At 46.6% G+C, this 20,569-nt stretch overlaps 1 protein-coding gene across 3 annotated transcripts in view; it reads left to right on the forward strand.

The window, feature by feature from the left end:
* Positions 1-20,569, forward strand: part of C9H9orf85 (chromosome 9 C9orf85 homolog) — a 56,895-nt gene that overhangs the window by 26,606 nt on the left and 9,720 nt on the right. For 2 of the 3 annotated variants that reach the window (XM_085896230.1, XM_085896229.1), the window contains exons 3-6: positions 10,521-10,627; positions 15,610-15,723; positions 16,006-16,100; positions 19,969-20,366. In XM_085896230.1, the coding sequence (XP_085752356.1) occupies positions 10,521-10,627; positions 15,610-15,723; positions 16,006-16,100; positions 19,969-20,147 (495 nt within the window). In that variant the 3' untranslated portion in view covers positions 20,148-20,366. Of the gene's footprint in view, positions 1-10,520; positions 10,628-15,609; positions 15,724-16,005; positions 16,101-19,968; positions 20,367-20,569 lie in introns of those variants that run through there. The other variant, XM_085896231.1, reaches the window with a different exon arrangement.

A 20,569-nucleotide genomic window follows, 5' to 3' on the forward strand; every position in this document is an offset into this window, starting at 1 on the left:
TCACAGTACCGAGAAAAACGTGACGCGACCGCTAGGAGGAGCACAAAATTGGTCCTTCAATATTAATATATATATATATATATATATATATATATATATATATATATATATATATATATATATATATATCCCTGGGAATATTATTACAAATGAACTACAGTTTGAAGCTGTCTGGGGCTCAGCGACGATCCTGAAGAGAGTCCTCGACACAAAACATTGAGAACAGAAAACTTCACAGCTTGGTCCATGAATCGTGACCCCAACTAAAATAAAGGGGGATACTTTGAGCCCACCATGGGAGGACTCCATTCCACATCCTGAAACCTGCATATGAAGATACTGATCAACGACACACACACACACCCCCACACAAATGGATACTTTGAGACGTGGTAGTTCTATGTTTCACCTCCTGACACCCACCCACATGATAGCAGACAACAGCAACTTGCATGTATACGCACATGCACACACGGAAGTGGATACTTTGAGACTTGGGAGGGCTCCGTGTTTCACTTTTTGGAATGCAAATATGGAGATAACAACCAACCACACACACACACACACACACACACACACACACACACACACACACACACACACACACACACACACACACACACACACACACACACACACACACACACACACACACACACACACACACACACACACACACACACACACACACACACACACACACACACACACACACACACACACACACACACACACACACACACACACACACACACACACACACACACACACACACACACACACACACACACACATACACATACACATACACATACACATACACATACACATACACACACACACTTTGAGACTTGGGAGGACTCCATTCCACTTTCTGAAACCCCAAAATGGAGATGACAACCAACGACCAAGAACACACACCGGTGCCAAATGCCATTGTGGTAATACAGTTTATATACATACACACGTGTGCAAATGTACACACGCATCAAGTGACTATAAACGACAAACACAAAAATTTACTTTGAAACAGCATTCTTTGAAATATGATTTAATGTGGGTAAATCATGAAATTCAATTCAAAAATGTAACAAGCCAGAGAACACAAAATGTCGATCTACACTCAATGTCTTCACAGCGAGAATAAATATGGCAAACACCTGGTCGGATGGACCTTATTGGTTTTTAGCTTGCCTGTTCGAAGAACAGAGAGCTATAGCGATACCACCGGCGTGAGCTTCAGCGTGAGCGTGAAAATGTTAAAGTTTTTGGTGCAAGTTATTTCCTTTCTAATGTTTTTATCTACCACACTATTTTTTACTGATTACAATTTCCAAATACATATTGGTTCACCAAAAAATATTTTCACGAAAAAAATAAGTGACCACTATATTAGTTATTGTCTGTCTGTCTGTCTGTCTGTCTGTCTGTCTGTCTGTCTGTCTGTCCCGAGCATAGCTCCGTGGGTTTTGATCCAATCCTGACAAAATTTTGGTGGGAGGTTTATATCATGATCTTGTTGTGTTTTCCTGAAAATGGGCGTGGTGCGCCCATTATGGGCGGACCACGCCCCAAAAACATGTGTTTTTAGGGGGTAGCTGATTTCAATTTGCATCTTCTCCTCGGGGGTTTGTCGAATCTGACAGGGGTTTCGGTATTTGGTTAGCCCAATGGCACCTGCATAGCCCCACGGAGCTCGATTTTTCATTTTCGTTCCAAGGTCAATGTCACAAGGTCACGAACTTAGAAAATTGTGAATTTTGACATAAAAATCATACGACCGCCCAAACTTTGAGAGCTAGGATGACAATATTTTTTTATGCATAATCTTGAGGTCATTCCCCACCTTTTTTTCCATAGATTATTGTTGAAAACAAACAAAAAAAAACTGCCATCACTGGTCTGTTCTGTGGTAGTCACGTGATAGCACTGGACCAATCATGTTCGGTGATGTACCTCAGGCTGCATCGGCTTCACTTTTTTATCCCCCTAATTTTTGTTCATTCGCTCGTCATGGCGAGCTAGAAAGTATAGTGATCCAGAGTTGTCTATACTAAGTACAATATAGCTGAGTTTCGTGGACGGTTGACGCTTTGTGGAGGTGGAAATAATAAACACTTAGCTCCATTATAGTATACAAGCAGATACCCGTCCACGACGGGTATGGGGGACAGGACCAGATCACTATACTTGGTTGCAATAGTTTCTTTGGATGTTTTACGCCGCATTCAACAGCTCAGTTCATATTGGTGGCGTGTCTGGGTGCCCATGGTAGCGTTTGAGACCGGTCACTTTAGATTGTTGGCCCAGACACATAGTGCCGGATGAGTAACACGAACGATTTGACATATTCATCGTTCCTATATTACCTCCATCAACAGATTAACAACATGGCAGGATAAAAGTCATAAATGCTGAGTTGAACAAACGTCCTGAACTCATGGACTTAGTTAAGTAAAGCACGTCTTCTGGGACCCGGCCGTCAGTTTGCCGAACGCTGCTGATTGTGTCATCAATTCCCTCTTTGAAAATTCTATCTATATTCGATTTTTTGAATCCGCTATCACCTGGTTAAATACATGGAACACATAATGTGAAGATTTCGGAAGTATGAACAGAATATGTTCGGAGAAAAGTGTGTTAGAAGTTCCAGGCTTCGATATACACCCATTATATTATGATACTAGAGTGACCCAGAACAACAACAACAATCCTGTGATTAACAGGTGGAAAAAACTGCATGTAAGGCCAAATAAAAAAATATACCAGTTGACCGTGTGGATTTAACAACAAAAAAATTATTTTTTTTTAAATGAAGGAGGCCCTTTTTATTTGTTTGTTTGGTTTTTGTTTTGTTTTTTTTTCAAAATAGCCGGCGGCTTTTCATACCCGAAAAATCATTCGCCCAACGCCAATTTTTTTATCTCCCACCCCTAAAAAAGAAAAATTACATGAGTCATGTTCCAAACATGTCAATTTTCTACCCACAAACAAATATGACGTGGGTCATATTGTTACGGATTTGGAAGCCTCCTGCACACAGACAGGCAGCAGCCCCCGCAGTTCAGTTATTTCGATAAGCATGTGTTTATCGTTAGGATTCCATTCCTTATGTCTAATGGGAATGAATTTAATGTGTGCGCTGCGGGTTTCTTTTATAGTCAGGTTTTTTTTTACATCTTGAAGCCGCACAACGCCAACAAAAGCCTCGCTTCATTCCTCCTCCCACTCTGCGGGCGAACAAGCGCTTCACCCGCCCCAGCTTTCACTACTTCGCACCATCGACGCCATTGCCCACTTACGCTCGACCACGGACGTGAGCCGAGGTTTCCTTACCTCAGAGCTCTGACTCCGCCCAGGAAAGGAGGGGGTTCCACCCTGTCCAATCAGGAGGCTCATCACCTCGGGGCAGACTCTGCCCCAGCCAGATGGAGTGTTCGGCCTGACCAATAAGGGGAGGCCACTGATTGCCCAACAACTCCTCGTCCAATCCGGAGGTGTTACCTCAGAGCGGTTCCCTCGACCCACGGGAGGGGGGGGTGTAAGGATAAGAAAAGGTGGCGAGCTGTCGTAAAAAGGAGAGAGTAGAGTCGTTATTGTCATCTTTGCTCTTGGCCCTTTGGTCTGTCGTCGTCGTGGTCTGCGGTCTTTTCCGGGGTTCCTTGTGGTGGTGGTCGAGCAGCCAGGACCGTAGTGCTCAATCGTTGTTCTTGGCAGCCAGGATCGTGGGCTCGTGGAATCCGAGTTGTGGGTTCGAGTCCCACCGTGGTGGGTTGGAGTCTGTGTGACCGCACGAGGTGGACAGGTACCCCGCCAGGCTCTGTCCCCCCCCCCCCCCCAACTGGACTATCCTTCTCGGCTGGAGGACCGAATAAAGACCCAACAGGGTCCTGTGTGTGTGTGTGTGTGTGTGTGTGTGTGTGTGTGTGTGTGTGTGTGTGTGTGTGTGTGTGTGTGTGTGTGTGTGTGTGTGTGTGTGTGTGTGTGTGTGTGTGTGTGTGTGTGTGTGTGTGTGTGTGTGTGTGTGTGTTTCGCCAGTCTGTTAAGTAGAATTATGTAAGTGTTGATTTTTATTTCCATTTTTTTCGTGATTAAGTCTGCACTGTCTTATTATTGTAAACAAATATCTGTGAAATGTTCCAGTTCATTTCCCGTCGTTTCTACCATTGACCCAGCACGGTGCAGGCTGGAGAAGTAGTAAGGCCGTTTGTGCCGTAAATTGTTCATTTGGTCCGGCGTGGCTTTGGTAACTTCTGCTCGATTAAGCCGGACCGGAGTCGGTACATGCGACTCGGTTCGGACAGAGTTGGCCGAGGGTGTGGCTTCCCCGGTAGTTGGACGGCGTGGGTACTTTGGTAAATTGGAATTAGACACGTGGACCCTACCTCACGCCGTCAAAATATTGGCGACCACAGTCCTCTAAGGAACCCGTCGACTCTGGAGTTATCCGGGGTGACGACCTTTCGGATTCTGGGTGTTCGGTGGGAGACGGCCCAATTGCTCCGTCTGGTGGTCGTCCTCACCACCGACCCCCCCCCCCCACCCCTGGCCCTCAACAATATCCCTGACGCATCACGTACACACTCACTAAACCTAGTAAAAATACAATCCACAGTTCTAAACAAATCTATATATTATTAAAGCTCTTATCTTGTATGTATGTTCCCGAAATATAGCCGATACACGATAGCGCAGAAATCTTAGGGCCACCTAACTCACCATTCTCCTGCGGTGTGCAGTATCAAGTTTCATTCAAATCGGGGCAACGAAAAAATTATTATTAAAAAATCAATTTGATTCAGTCAAGTACTCTTTGAGAGAATTTGATCAATTCAAACAACCTCAGTGGTATAGTTCACTGGAGCTATCTTTTTATTTTTCTTGAAATGGTTTATTTTTCATCAACCGCTGTCACAACGGGGACCCAACGGATTCACGGGTCGTCTAGTATATAATAAATGTATGGTGAAATACAAAAAACTCCACACTTCGTACATATTAAAATTATTGGCTCGGCCATCTTTCCATATAGCTCTACAGTGAACATTTAACACACAGATTTACATATGTGGGATGTGGACTCTCACCAGCGCTCCCTGGTCCAGCTCCCCACTCACGAAATCGGAGAAAACATCACATAGAGCGAGCGTCTCCCATCAAGAACTGTTCCCGCATACCACGGCTTCAGGACTCGAAGTTCCCGTCGGAATTTGCAAACACATGAAAACCATCTTCAAAAATGAAGCTTAAATCATGAAAATGAATCATCACGTTCACACAATTTGTCTACATTCGTCGTGCAATTTGCCAGTTTTAAAGCCAGTCGTAGTTTGTGTCGTTTTAATCTGAAGCGTGCACTGAATTTTACTGCAGTGGCTGTGATGGAACTTGCGTGTGCAGACATGTACACAGATCAGCGTTGCTCGCATATCGCGCACGGAAACTGAGCGACAGTGAACGGAAGGCAGCAGTACAGCTCTCGACGCCGCGGCTCAGTAAAAGCTATTCAAACTCAGTATCGACAATGGGAAAATGATCGATTCAAAGAGTCGTGCAAGAGTCGTACACAAAGATATCGATTTTTAAGTGGTGCAAACCGCTTTAATATTTGGTATGTCCTTCCTTCCATCTGTCCTTCATAAATCAAGAAGAAGAACCTGTAACCCACAGTGTTTCGTTCATTTCTAGTTTGTTATTGGTTAGTTTTGTGTTATTGTTTATTTGCATCAGAACAGTAAGGTTACCTACCCTGCCTGTTGGGAAGTAACTGTCGGTCCCACAAGGGCTACTTTTTAACCGGTGCAGCCGCTTCACTGTAGTCCACACAGATTCCTTCGGACACAGGTGCAATTTTTTATTATTTTTTCTGGATGTTTGACAAAATAACAAATAACAAAAAAAAAGACTGGTGCAAAAAAAGAAGTGGGTGGGGATGATCAACAGGTATTTTTTTTTCTTATTTGGCCTAACAATGCCGTGAAGTTTGGCCTTTAAGTGCACCCACTGGAACGCCTCCAGCCCACAGCATCACATTGAGAAAGGTTGGCTCTGATTGGGCCTTATCCTACGATCATGGAGTGTGGTTGCACTCTATACACAGGGATGATACGGGAAAAAGGCAACCCAGTCAAATTTATATACAGTACTAGCAGGGGTACCCGGCGTTGCCTGGTTGGTACCCGGCATTCCCCGGTGCTGTTCTATCCCTGTTGGCGTTTTGAACAAATCAATTTGTGGTTGTTTTTTTTTGGGGGGGGGGTCAAAAACACTTCCCGACATCCACTAAGGAATGGGGTTGGGGATCATTTAATATTACCTTTCACATAGCTGCTAAGGCCTAGGCATGATAGAGTGGCTAAAAATAATAATAATCAAAAAACAAACTTTTATTTTTCAAAAAAACTTTATCATTGAAAACCCTCCCCAGCACTCACTGATGAACCTCTGAAAGTTTGAAGATCCGTGTTCAGCCATCTTGAGAAAAATGGTCACACACACACACACACACACACACACACACACACACACACACACACACACACACACACACACACACACACACACACACACACACACACACACACACACACACACACACACACACACACACACACACACACACACACACACACACACACACCCCCCACACACCTTATGTTGAAGATCTCTTTCTCTTTCTCTCTCTCCCTCTCTCCCTCTCTCCCTCTCTCCCTCTCTCCCTCTCTCCCTCTCTCCCTCTCTCCCTCTCTCCCTCTCTCCCTCTCTCCCTCTCTCCCTCTCTCCCTCTCTCCCTCTCTCCATCTCTCTGATGTGGCAGTGGCTTCAGGGGCCATTTTTTTTTTTTAGTCCAGTGAGATCAATACAGCAATTTTTAACAAGCACAACGACCAATTTGTCTCAAATTTAAAAGGCCAGGTTTTTTTTTTTGAGTGCAAGATTAACATTTTCAAGTCATTAAATAATTTAAATTGATCAATTCACTTAAACGTTTCCCATCGCCGGAGATGGGTATTTTTCTGCGTATTAAACTGGAGTTCATAGAATGCGTTGCAGTGTTCAAGTTTATACTTCAATTTAAATAAAAGAATGATTGTAAAAGTCATTAATAAATTAGTTCTGGAAGTACACCACCATTTTTTGCAGTATTTAATACCCCACCCGAACACATTACATTAGTTATTCGTGCCTGTTGTTTGTGTCCTTTATGATGTCGCTAAAAACAGTAAGTTTGCTGTTTGGATTTATTTTTTAATGTTATTTGATGCCAGGCAGGCGGAGTAAAGAAAGTTATCTCACCACTCTGTACGCATGTGTGATCGCGATGAATTCAGAGCCAATGTATCGCTAAACTACAAGTTTGTTTTCCGATTCGTGCTCAAAATATAACGTTCAATATAAATTGTTACTCTATTATAAACTGACGTTTGTGGATGGATGGATGGACGGTCGGACATGTCAAACCAATTACTTAACCCCATTTTTTGCTTTGTGTCTACATCTGAAAATCATAGAAAAATAACATGGCTGACCCGATCTCCACCAAATTTTGCATACATGTTGGTAGTTCCCCCAGGGTCAGGTCATGGACACAAACAAGAGCTTTTTTTTTTTGGCCGATCTTTCACAAACCGGTTGGCCAGGCCTGATATTTGACTTGAGGTGCAGCAATTTGGCCAAGTTCCAGCAATGACTCACCCACTCTTTGTGAAAGATCGTGGCATCTTCACCATCCACCGACTCCGATGTTCGCAGATGGGACAACCAGCTTGATATCCATCAAAGCGACGGTGCATTCTGAGACGCGACACCCTGTGTTTTGAATCTTGGCTCTACTATAAACCAACGGGTTGGTGTTACATCGAGCATTGTATGAAAGAGTGAGCCCGTCCCTCCAATTGAGGTTCCCCTGGGAACGTCTGCTTGCATTAGTCAGTGGACATTTAGGATCCTGCGGTGCCTTTTAAATGTTGTCACACCCGTGGAATCTAATCCTTTTGCAGGTTGATCTTGTGGTTAAACATTTGAAACAGCCAAGTAAGCTCCATGGATTGAGAGGTAATGTTTTGGGTTTTGTGCTCAAACTCTTGAATCAAACCCATAAACCTTGAGCTCCAGTCATTTGATACTTTCAACTTGCTGCAACAAGTACATGGGTGCATACATGAGCATGTGCGTACTTGCACATTCAAACCGTCTACACAATGAAGATTACAGCTGTCACGTTTGTCATTTGTCATCGCTATTATTAGTTTTGTTTTGTGCCTCCTTGTGGAAAAGTTGTTCACCCTGGATTAATCTCAAAATATTTCTTTATTTGGATTAAAAAAAACAAACAAACATTTTCTTGCGTTGTCCTTTGGGAGAAGTTAATTTCGTTTCAGTAATTTTATTTCAAAATATAAACAATTTCCTGTTGTAAAAAAAATGATTTCATAAGCATCTGAGCTTTGACAGGGAATGTAACTTGGTGGCTTTATTTCTTTCTTTATTAACCTCCGCCATCGAGGATGGATGGAGGTTACTGTTTTCACCCCTTTCTGTTTGTTTGTTTGTTTGTTTGTTTGTGAACAGTATTACGGAAAAACTCCTCGATTAAACTTGGTGGGGGGGTTAGGTCTGGTCCAAGGATCATGCCATTAGATTTTGGACTTGGTCCAAAATCCAATATGGCCACTGTGGCGGCCAATTTGAAAAAATATTTGAATTTTTTTTTTTTTTTGCATTTCTACATGTTTTAAGTGATTTCCAATCCCCCCACCCGCCCCCAAAAAAAAGAAATTGTTAGAGAAAAAAATTTTTGCAACTTTTTTTTCAACAAAAATTCGATTTCTTATTTTTGCATTTCTACATGTTATAAGTGATTTCCAACAAAAAACATGCCAAAATTATAATTGCGGCTGATTTTGGAACTTCAGGTGGATATACCCATGTAAAATCAATTTCTGTATCAAGGAATCTAGTTATGACGAATTAATTGGGTATGCAAAAGTTAAAAGTAAAAGGGAAAGTTGCAAACTATAACTCTGTGAGCACTGTTGACGTCAAATTGAATGAATTCACTTGAGTTCACTTGAGTGACCTAGCAGGTTCACTTGAGTGACCGAGCAGTATTGGCGGCGGAGGTTTTGCACTCTACCGAGTGCTCCCCCTCTAGTTTTAGCCATGTTTTTAGTCGTAGCATTGGCTGGTGTCGGTCTGTTTAAAACTTAGTATTCCAAAAACGTTTTGACGATGTGCACATCCTGCACGGTCCAATTCAGCCTCATCTGTTGCTTGGAATGCTGGGAATGCACGAGCTTTCACAAAGTGCAAAAATCAATGGGAATTCTTTAAATATCTTGCCGTGGATTCCTTGTACCTCGTATTGTTTCTCCCTTATCTTCCTTCTCAGCCTGGTGTTAGCTTAACAGTTAGGGTGGCTGTCTTAAGATCTTAGGGTCTTGAGTTTGAGCCCCTGTTGTGCTGCTAAATAAGACCAAGTGGGTTGACTCAGCCTATCATCCTCCTGAGGTTGGAAAAATGAGTACCAGCTGACTGGAAACGGGGAAATGCATCAGTGGCACGGTCACACTCCCATAAATGACGCAGCCAGCGGCCATAGGCTGCATATACAAAGTAATAATCTTCCATCTCGTAAACGTTAAGGGTTTCCTTCATTGTTTGTTCGAATGTTTGGCTATTTGTCTGTGAGCAGGACATCTCAAAAAGCTGTGGACAGATTCGGACGAAACCTGATGGATAGGTTCGGTGTGTGATAAGGACGAAATGAGTATTTTGATGAAGATCTGGATCCGGATACTATAATTTAAAAAAGTGATTCTTCATCATTGAGAGAAGCGGCTAAAATCGATACACAGTATGATATTTCAAAACGTTTTGACAGATTACGGTCTGTTCCAAACAGTCCTTTCGGAGAGACATAGTGAGTGTGAGATTTGTCTGGATTAAAAGGCGTGTTCCATGTGTTGGACCAGTTTGTGATTTTATCCAGATCAGCAATGAGCGAAGAAGCTGCTGCTTGCTGATCTGAGGGATGACAGAGGGTGGAGTCATCAGCAAAGAGATAAGGAGGATTTTCCAGAGAGTCTGAGAGATCAATGAGGAAAACCAGAAAAAGAACAGGGCCCAGAACGCTGCCTTGAGGAACTCCAGCCTGGACAGGAAGAGGGGATGAAAGAACTCCATTTAGGGCCACATGTTGGCTGCGACAGGAGAGGCCTTGAGTGGAGATGGTCTTGGAAGTCCCTTGGAGATGGTGTCCCCCCCCCTCTCTCAACTCTGTTGTTGGTGTTCCCCCCCCTCCTTTCTCAACTCTGCTCTTTCATGAATCTTGACTTTGTATACAAGAGTTTTGATTGACAATTGCAGTTTTGTATTGTGACGTTGACCTTCCACTTGTGGAAATAATGCGGGAGAGCAAATTTTGGGGCAATTGGCCCAGGGTTATATAATTGTACAGAAATCAAAGAAAGGGTTTCACACACAAACTCCTCATTTTAATTTTTCACTTTTCTTTGCAGAAGCTGAATTCTCTTGTGCACAAGGGGGTGTGTGCACGTTGCAAAAGTCAACTGGAATGGAGGATTAAGTTTGGTAAATACAAGGTCCTCACTCAACCGAAGACATGGTAAAGATGGGAAAATAATGGAGAAATGTTGATTGTCAAATTTGGGAGAAAAGTGGGGTTTTTTCGGTGGGGGGGGGGGGTTCCTTTTCCTTTTCTTCCTTGTGTTGAAATACTGAGAAATAAACCCAGATACACGTGCTATTCCAAAACCATCGATCATCATCATCATCATTGGTGATACGGAAGCAGTTACTAAGCCACAATCCTGGATGGGTCACCACTCCGGCTCAGGTAGTCACGGCAGGAATTTGTAATTTATTCAGGGAGCCGGCGATAGCTCGCCTCCTCTTTGCAGAGGACACCATGGGGTCTTTAACTTTCACCAACTAATGCCAGCAAATAGGCATGCATTCTCTCTATCTATACACCTCCTGTAACCACGTGTCTTGACCCTCTTCCTGATGCTTTTAATCGATCCATCAGCTTCACTCTGCATTTACCGTTCAAAATTAACCATACACCTCCACGATTTGACTTCAACCTTTCCTTTTCCGAATGTTACACAATCCTTATTTAAAATAAATAAATAAATAAATAAGTGAATTGACTGACGAGACACCTCCCATAGCCACGTGCTTCTCCCGTAACCACGTGATCTGTTTCCACCCCCTGCCTTTTCCGATCCAAATTCACCGTTAACCTCACGATTTTTTTCTACAACCTTTCCATTACCTCATCTGATTAAAACTCTCTCTCTCTCAAAAAAAAAAACAATAATAATTATAAAAACGATCTCTTACAATGCTTCATCTTCCTCTTTCACACGTGTGGTACTCTTTACTATATCATAATTCACTACTCTTCTACCATTTAAACAGACTGCTCTCAATTCGACCTTTCCTTCATTCCTTGCCTACAAAATCCAACTGTTACAGCGCTTCTTCTCTCCATTCTCTGAATTCGCCTTCATTGCATCCATCAAGAATTGTCTTTAATCGCATTTCTGACCTAAAAATTAAGAAAAAAAACCAGTTTACTAAATGAGTGTTCACTTTCCATCAACCATTCTTTTTTTCCAACTTCAGTGCCAACTCACCCTTCCCTCTCAAAGCAACCATCACACTGTACTCCCTCCAAGTCCCCCTCTCACCTTTCTCAAAAACTCCCCCCTCACCTTTCTCAAAAACTCCACCCTCACCTTTCTCAAAAACTCCCCCCTCACCTTTCTCAAAAACTCCACCCTCACCTTTCTCCCTCAACTCTCCCCACTCACCCTTCTCCCACCATTCACCCCCTTCACTCACCCTTCTCAGTTGCCCCCCCTCACATCCACAAAGCTGCCTCCTTCCCCTGCCCTCTCACCTCCATCTCATCTCTCCACCTCCTCAAATCCTTAACTGCCTTCTGCCCCCTCTCTTGCCCCCCTCCCCCAACACCACAGAGCCTTTTCTCCTCTCATCCGGCCCCTCCCCTACCTATTCTGCAATCCCCCACACTCTTTAAACAACTCTCCTTACCCCCCCCTCCTCCCATCCATTTTCATTAATAGTGTGGACCTCAAATATCCAGGGCCTTCGCTCAAACCTTTCAGATCTTTCCATACAGGTTGCCACTGACAAACTAGACATAATCTGCCAAACAGAAACTTCCTCCCTCAAGATGTCTCTGACTCCCAAGTATTTCTTCCTGGTTACTCCCTCCTCCGCGATGACAGAACTGAGCTTTGTCCTGGTGCAGGAGTTGCCCTCTTCATCAAAGACTCTATTCCTCACTCTCCATGCACTACCCTCACTCACCCACACCCCCAGGAATACCTCTGGCTACGGCTTCCCCTCCACTCCCACCTCATGTTTATATGTGTACTGTACCGTCCACCGAACAGTGATGACTCCATTTCCACCTCACTATCCGAAAACATGGACCATCTTCTATCTTCTCATCCAAACTCTCTCTTCCTCTTATGTGGTGACTTCAATTGTCATCACGCCAGTTGGCTAGGTGTGGGTACCTCTCTCACCTGCCATGACACTTCAGCAAAAGCTTTCTGCGACTCATTGGGACTGACTCAATCAGTCAACTTTCCACCCTGGATCCCAACCAATGGTACTCCGTCTCTTCTGGATCTGATTTTGACAAATTTCGCTGAAAATATCTGCTGTTCTTCCTCCACTCCAATAGGTTCTTCTGACCACGTCCTTGTCAAAGTGGACATCTCTCTGGCTGTTATCAGAGAACAACCTCACCGCTGTCGAGTCTGGCATTTCACTCAAGCCGACTGGCAGGGTCTCCCAGCAGCCATCAAACTTCTCGTCTTGTCTCCCATCGCTACTTTCTCCAACTTCAACTCATCCTGGAAATTCTTTCAAAGAAACTTGCTCTCCTTCATGCACAGATTTATCCCCTCATCTTCAGTTGTCCTACCCTTCCTCCCGCCCTTGGTTCACTGAAGCTTGTGGTGAGGCAGTTGTCCTGAAACAACTTGCCTTTGCCTCATGGAAAGCAAACCCAACGGAGGGTAATCTCAGTTCCTTCCATCAAGCTCAGAACAAGTGGGTATCTACCCTCAGGAGAGCCAGAAAACAACTTCCTTCAAATCTCAAGTCTGAACTCTCAAACCTCTCTCCCTCCTCAAAATCCTGGTGGCGTCTAATCAAATCTGTTTCTGGTGTATGTTCCCCCTCCACCCCCTCCCTTACCTCAAATGGCCGCATTGCTGATACCGCACGTGAAAAGTCTGAATGCCTTAACTCGGTGTTTGCATCAAAATCTTGTGTCCGAAACCCATCGCTTTCTGTACCCACCTTACCCAGTCGCACCCAACTGTCCCTGGACTCTGTGTCCATTTCTTCTGACAAGGTGGAGAGCTTGCTGTCAAACCTCGACTCAGATTCTGCAACTGGTCCAGACGGCATCAGCCCTCATGTCCTAAATACCTGCTCTGCTGTTCTTGCTCACCCTCTCTCTGTTCTATTCACCCTCTCATTTGCCCAATGTCATCTGCCATCTGCTTGGAAATCTGCTAACATCACTGCCCTGCATAAAAAAGGTGCAAAAACAGATCCCTGTAACTACAGACCAATCAGCCTTCTCCCAATCATCAGCAAGGTTATGGAATCCATCATCGCTTTAGACATTAAATCCTTCCTCTTCTCCAATGGCTTGATTTCCGATCATCAATTTGGTTTCAGACCAGGTCACTATCCTGGATATGCTGCTTCTGCTCTCCTTACAATGGATGGGAGGTACTCAATGCAAGACATAACATCAGAGCCATCTCTCTTGACATATCGCGTGCTTTTGACACAGTCTGGCACCCTGCCGTGCTCACCAACCTCTCTTCCCATGGTATTCAAGGCCATCTCCACTTATTGCTCACAGACTTCCTCTCCTGTCACAGTCAACATGTGGCCCTAAATGGAGTTCTTTCATCCCCTCTTCCTGTCCCGGCTGGAGTTCCTCAATGTAGCGTTCTGGGCCCTGTTCTTTTCTGCTTTTCGTCAATCAAATCTCCGACTCTCAGGAAATTCCTCTTTATCACTTTGCTGATGACTTTACCCTCTGCCGGACCATCTGTCATCCCTCAGACCGGCGAGCAGCAGCTTCTTCGCTCACTGCAGATCTGGGTCGAATCACAAACTGGTCCAACACGTGGAACATGTCTTTCAATCTGGACAAATCTCACACTCTCACTATGTCTCTTCGAAAGGACCATTTAGAACCCCCCCTCCACATCCACTTTCTCAACAATTCTCAGGAAGAAGTCCTTTCTTTCAAGCTTCTGTGTCTCACTATCTACCATGATCTTTCCTGGGAAAGTCACATTTCCAACCTGGCCTCCAAAGCCAGATGCCGACTGGGAATCCTCCATCGTGCAAAGTCCTTCCTCGGCCCATCTGAGCTCCTGACCACATACAAAGCTTTCGTCCGCAGCCTGATGGAATACTACTCTCCCCTCTGGGCTGGTGCTCCTGCCTCCCACCTTTCTCGGCTTCACGCTGTGGAAACCAAGGTATTTTGGATCATTGGTATCTCCTACGATGGGGCTGAGTCTTTGGGCCTCTCACTTTCTCACCACAGGCAGGTCGGTGGTCTTTGTCTTCTACCGTCTTCTCTCCGGTCTCGCCCCCCCCCCCCCCCGCTCTGTATGCAATTTGTCCCCACCACATTTCCGCAAGGTGCTCAAGGTCCACCAACAACCCCCTTCTGGTAAAACTACCAAAATCACAAATCACTGCTCATCTTCACTCTGTCATTCCTCTTTTTTCCACCTAAGGAATAAACTCCCTCACTCTGTTCAATCCCATTCTTCCCTCCAGGTCTTTAAAACTGCCGTTCACCACCACCTCTTATCATCCCCCATCCAAATCCTCGATCTTTTCTACCCCAAACCCACCTCCTTCAAATTCCCTGCTTTCCTTCCTGTAAGTCCCTGTAATGTCCATCTTGTATATACCGTGTTCCCCGCCCCATCCCTCTCGCTTCCACAGATCTCCTTATGTCTCTGTTCCCCACTGTTTTGTCCTTCCCTCTCCCGCCCCTCTTGTCTCATTCCCCCCTTGTTGTGCGTTGTGTGTTAGCTCTCATACGAGGCTCGACAAGGTATACAAAGGAAAAAAAAAGAAAGGGAATGGGGGGGGGGCAGAGGAAGACTGGATCAAGGACGATGGGAAAGCATTGCCATCGTTTGATATAAACCGAAACATTGGCAGCAGCATGAACATTGTATGGACATCCTGTTTTCAGAAAAAGTTTTTGCATGAAAACAAAAACATTGTGTGAAAGAAAAGTTTATATTATACAGATAACATCTGGAGGTGAGGCAGTAACCTGCAGGGAGAGATCCATATCTTGAGGGGGGGTGGGGGAGATGAAGAAAGTGTGCGTGCGTGCGTGCGTGCGTGCGTCGTGATATGGTGAAATAACTTGGATTCCGAAAAAGGATAACCTTCTGACATTGCTTTGTATTTTAAAGATGCCTTTCTCTTCCCTGCACCTCTTTTGTTTTCTTTTTAACTGTGTTCGTACGAATTGTTTGCACGCAGCATAAACTGTCTGCAGAAGACCGTGAAGACGAGCTATCATAAAGTGTGTCCTGCCTGCTCGATCCGGCTAGGCGTGTGTGCCAAGTGTGGTTGCCATGGAGCGACGGAGATACCGTGAGTACGCAACGGGGATCCGTTCAACCTCGTCAAATGAGCGTAGTTACTTAGATTCTGTTTGAGGTCCGGGTGTAGATCCGACCTATCGGAGGGATACAAAACGTAAACTGTTAAGCCTGGTGGAGGTACGCACTCCACCGAGTGCCGTTCTCGTTTTGATGTGAAATGGCATTTTATATATCGTTGGGCAAGTTGATCGACTGAGCACCTAAAGTTTCATGCGAAGATGATTACGACGCGTTTAAATGACCCGTCATCTATTTGTGTGCACACTTCCAGGTTTGCATCTGAAGAAGGTCCAGAAAGCAGTGGAGTGGAGCAAATGCAAAGAGAACAGGGCAACAGCAAATTGCACTCTCACTTCGCAAACAAAGGTACGATGGGAAATGGAACTTGCGAGCGCATCATCATCATCTGCGGTGAATGGACATGAGGGGCAGCACTTTAAAGACGCAAATAAACACGGAATTGAAGGATATGATGAAATCGGGCTTTAGCAAAAATTAATACGATCGAGAAACAGTGATGAGTCATTAAACGTCCAAATTGATATTGTTTAAAATATGTTATGGAAACTTGTACCCCCACTCCCACTCCCACATCCCAAGTTTCCATTCATTAACATTCCCTTCCTTCCCCTTGTTTCCCTTCATTCCTGATTCCCCAACTCTCCTTTATTTTATTCTCGGTTCTGCTTTTCCCTTTGACATCGATTTCTTGATTATTATTATTATTTTCATGTGGTCTCCCATGAGATTGCATCATATTTCATGATACTTGGTATGGACCTGACCCATCGCTCTCCAGGTCAGGTCAGGGTTATGTTCCAACGTGCTTGCAGCGGTCCAAGGAGGTTTTGTCAGTTATTAAAGTATGAAAACTTGGGAGGTGGATTGATTGATTGTTTTTCTCTCGATTGGACCACTCTGTATCGCAAATTGCTCGACTTCATCACTTGGGAAGCATAAGGCCTAAGTCACATTTGCTCTACGGTGAGGATACGGTGGCCGTTCGCCCTCTGAATTGACAGAAACGTGCGGTGGCCTCAGGGTGGCCCTACGCCGTTTGGCTATCTTTTACAGGCCGTAGGGGTCGCTGTAGAATTATAACGGAGTTATAACTTTTTTTCATTTCTACGTTCGTCGTAGCAATTCGACAAGCCGGAAAAAAAAAAAACTGGTAAAAATAAATAAATAAACCCATTCGTTACCGTCCATCTAGCCGCACGTCGCCTTGCGGGCACCTTGAGACTACCTTGCATCTGCCTTGAAAATTCTATGGCCGTCACAGGGCCCCCTTAAAGTCACCGTGCGACATCAAATCAAAGACCGTACGGCAACCCCACGTTTTCGGTCTCCACAATTTCTAAATACGCCGTGCGGCTCCCCAAAAAATAAAAACGTATGTGACTGCTACATTGTGTGATCGTGGAAATACTGTGGCCGCCGTATAATTGCTAGTGGCCGTAGATTTTGGAGACCTCACGGCCGACGTGGCAAATGTGACTTAGGCCTAACAACAAGCTTCAAGATGGAATGAGGGGGCATTAATCAACCCTCGTGATTAAGGGTGTGCGTGCCAGACTTGCGATCCTCGTGATGAAGGATGTGCGTGCCGGCCTTGCAATCCTCGTGATGAAGGGTGTGTGTCAACCTTGCAATCCTCGTGTAGAAGGGTGTGCGTGCCAGCCTTGCGATCCTCGTGTAGAAGGGTGTGCGTGTCAGCCTTGCGATCCTCGTGATGAAGGATGTGCGTGCCGGCCTTGCGATCCTCGTGATGAAGGGTGTGTGCCGGCCTTGCGATCCTCGTGTAGAAGGGTGTGCGTGTCAGCCTTGCGATCCTCGTGATGAAGGATGTGCGTGCCGGCCTTGCGATCCTCGTGATGAAGGGTGTGTGCCGGCCTTGCGATCCTCGTGTAGAAGGGTGTGCGTGTCAGCCTTGCGATCCTCGTGATGAAGGGTGTGTGCCAGCCTTGCGATCCTCGTGTAGAAGGGTGTGCGTGTCAGCCTTGCGATCCTCGTGATGAAGGATGTGCGTGCCAGCCTTGCGATCCTCGTGATGAAGGGTGTGTGCCGGCCTTGCGATCCTCGTGTAGAAGGGTGTGCGTGCCAGCCTTGCGATCCTCGTGTAGAAGGGTGTGCGTGTCAGCCTTGCGATCCTCGTGATGAAAGATGTGCGTGCCGGCCTTGCGATCCTTGTGATGAAGGGTGTGTGCCAGCCTTGCGATCCTCGTGATGAAGGGTGTGTGCCGGCCTTGCGATCGTCGTGTAGAAGGGTGTGCGTGCCAGCCTTGCGATCCTCGTGTAGAAGGGTGTGCGTGTCAGCCTTGCGATCCTCGTGTAGAAGGGTGTGTGCCAGCCTTGCGATCCTCGTGCAGAAGGGTGTGCGCCAGCCTTGCGATCCTCGTGCAGAAGGGTGTGCGCCAGCCTTGCGATCCTCGTGCAGAAGGGTGTGCGCCAGCCTTGCGATCCTCGTGCAGAAGGGTGTGCGCCAGCCTTGCGATCCTCGTGCAGAAGGGTGTGCGCCAGCCTTGCGATCCTCGTGCAGAAGGGTGTGCGCCAGCCTTGCGATCCTCGTGCAGAAGGGTGTGCGTGCCAGCCTTGCGATCCTCGTGTAGAAGGGTGTGCGTGCCAGCCTTGCGATCCTCGTGTAGAAGGGTGTGCGTGCCAGCCTTGCGATCCTCGTGTAGAAGGGTGTGCGTGCCAGCCTTGCGATCCTCGTGTAGAAGGGTGTGTGCCAGCCTTGCGATCCTCGTGCAGAAGGGTGTGTGCCAGCCTTGCGATCCTCGTGCAGAAGGGTGTGCGCCAGCCTTGCGATCCTCGTGCAGAAGGGTGTGCGCCAGCCTTGCGATCCTCGTGCAGAAGGGTGTGCGTGCCAGCCTTGCGATCCTCGTGCAGAAGGGTGTGCGTGCCAGCCTTGCGATCCTCGTGTAGAAGGGTGTGCGTGCCAGCCTTGCGATCCTCGTGCAGAAGGGTGTGCGTGCCAGCCTTGCGATCCTCGTGTAGAAGGGTGTGCGTGCCAGCCTTGCGATCCTTGTGTAGAAGGGTGTGCGTGCCAGCCTTGCGATCCTCGTGTAGAAGGGTGTGCGTGCCAGCCTTGCGATCCTCGTGTAGAAGGGTGTGTGCCAGCCTTGCGATCCTCGTGCAGAAGGGTGTGTGCCAGCCTTGCCATCATCGTGTAGAAGGGTGTGTGCCAGCCTTGCGATCCTCGTGCAGAAGGGTGTGCGCCAGCCTTGCGATCCTCGTGTAGAAGGGTGTGCGTGCCAGCCTTGCGATCCTTGTGTAGAAGGGTGTGCGTGCCAGCCTTGCGATCCTCGTGTAGAAGGGTGTGTGCCAGCCTTGCGATCCTCGTGTAGAAGGGTGTGTGCCAGCCTTGCGATCCTTGTGCAGAAGGGTGTGTGCCAGCCTTGCGATCCTCGTGCAGAAGGGTGTGCGCCAGCCTTGCGATCCTCGTGCAGAAGGGTGTGCGCCAGCCTTGCGATCCTCGTGCAGAAGGGTGTGCGCCAGCCTTGCGATCCTCGTGCAGAAGGGTGTGCGTGCCAGCCTTGCGATCCTCGTGTAGAAGGGTGTGCGTGCCAGCCTTGCGATTCTCGTGTAGAAGGGTGTGCGTGCCAGCCTTGCGATCCTTGTGTAGAAGGGTGTGCGTGCCAGCCTTGCGATCCTCGTGTAGAAGGGTGTGTGCCAGCCTTGCGATCCTCGTGTAGAAGGGTGTGTGCCAGCCTTGCGATCCTTGTGCAGAAGGGTGTGTGCCAGCCTTGCGATCCTCGTGCAGAAGGGTGTGCGCCAGCCTTGCGATCCTCGTGCAGAAGGGTGTGCGCCAGCCTTGCGATCCTCGTGCAGAAGGGTGTGCGCCAGCCTTGCGATCCTCGTGCAGAAGGGTGTGCGTGCCAGCCTTGCGATCCTCGTGCAGAAGGGTGTGCGTGCCAGCCTTGCGATCCTCGTGTAGAAGGGTGTGCGTGCCAGCCTTGCGATCCTTGTGTAGAAGGGTGTGCATGCCAGCCTTGCGATCCTCGTGTAGAAGGGTGTGTGCCAGCCTTGCGATCCTCGTGCAGAAGGGTGTGTGCCAGCCTTGCGATCCTCGTGCAGAAGGGTGTGTGCCAGCCTTGCCATCATCGTGTAGAAGGGTGTGTGCCAGCCTTGCGATCCTCGTGCAGAAGGGTGTGTGCCAGCCTTGCGATCCTCGTGTAGAAGGGTTTGTGCCAGTCTTACAATCCTCGATTCCTGCCCTTTGCTTTGTTTGTAGGTTCTGAGGCTGTGCTGAACAATGACGATCAGACAGGAGATTCAAAACAAATCCGACCGAAGAATGAAGAGAACAAACCGGCAACGACGGACGATGAAAATCAACGCAAAGATGAGCGAGGAGTAGAAACTGAAGATCATCGTTCAGTTACCGAAGAAGTTGGAAAATTGAAACTTTGACGTCACGATATTTACCCATTGGTTTGCTCTTCGGTGTACTTCATGAAATTTTCATAAACTTCATGAACGTTACATTTGCGTGTTGGAACCGTCACCTTTGATTTGCTCGATCAATGAAACAGCATCTGCTTGTATGGAAAGTGTTGAAATGTGTTTGTGAGTTATAAAACTTGTAAATTTTAAATAAACTCCTCCAAATGGATCACAGATTTTGCTGAAGGGTAGTCGGTGTGATATTTTCATGCATCATAGTCTTTTTATGGAGCGTTGGTGCTGCTGAAGCTGTTTGTTGATCAGGGTTATATTGGGGGGGGGGGGGCTTTGCCATTGCCATTGCCTTCCCAGCGTTGTTTGTCCGTGCTCTAGTCTTATAAATGTTGAGTGTCGAGCAAGGAAGCAGCACGTCCCATTTTTAAAGCCTT

The sequence above is a fragment of the Eptatretus burgeri genome, chromosome 9, assembly GCF_056783735.1.
Source record: "Eptatretus burgeri isolate ZD-2024b chromosome 9, Ebu_testis_v1, whole genome shotgun sequence".
Classification (NCBI taxonomy): domain Eukaryota; kingdom Metazoa; phylum Chordata; class Myxini; order Myxiniformes; family Myxinidae; genus Eptatretus; species Eptatretus burgeri.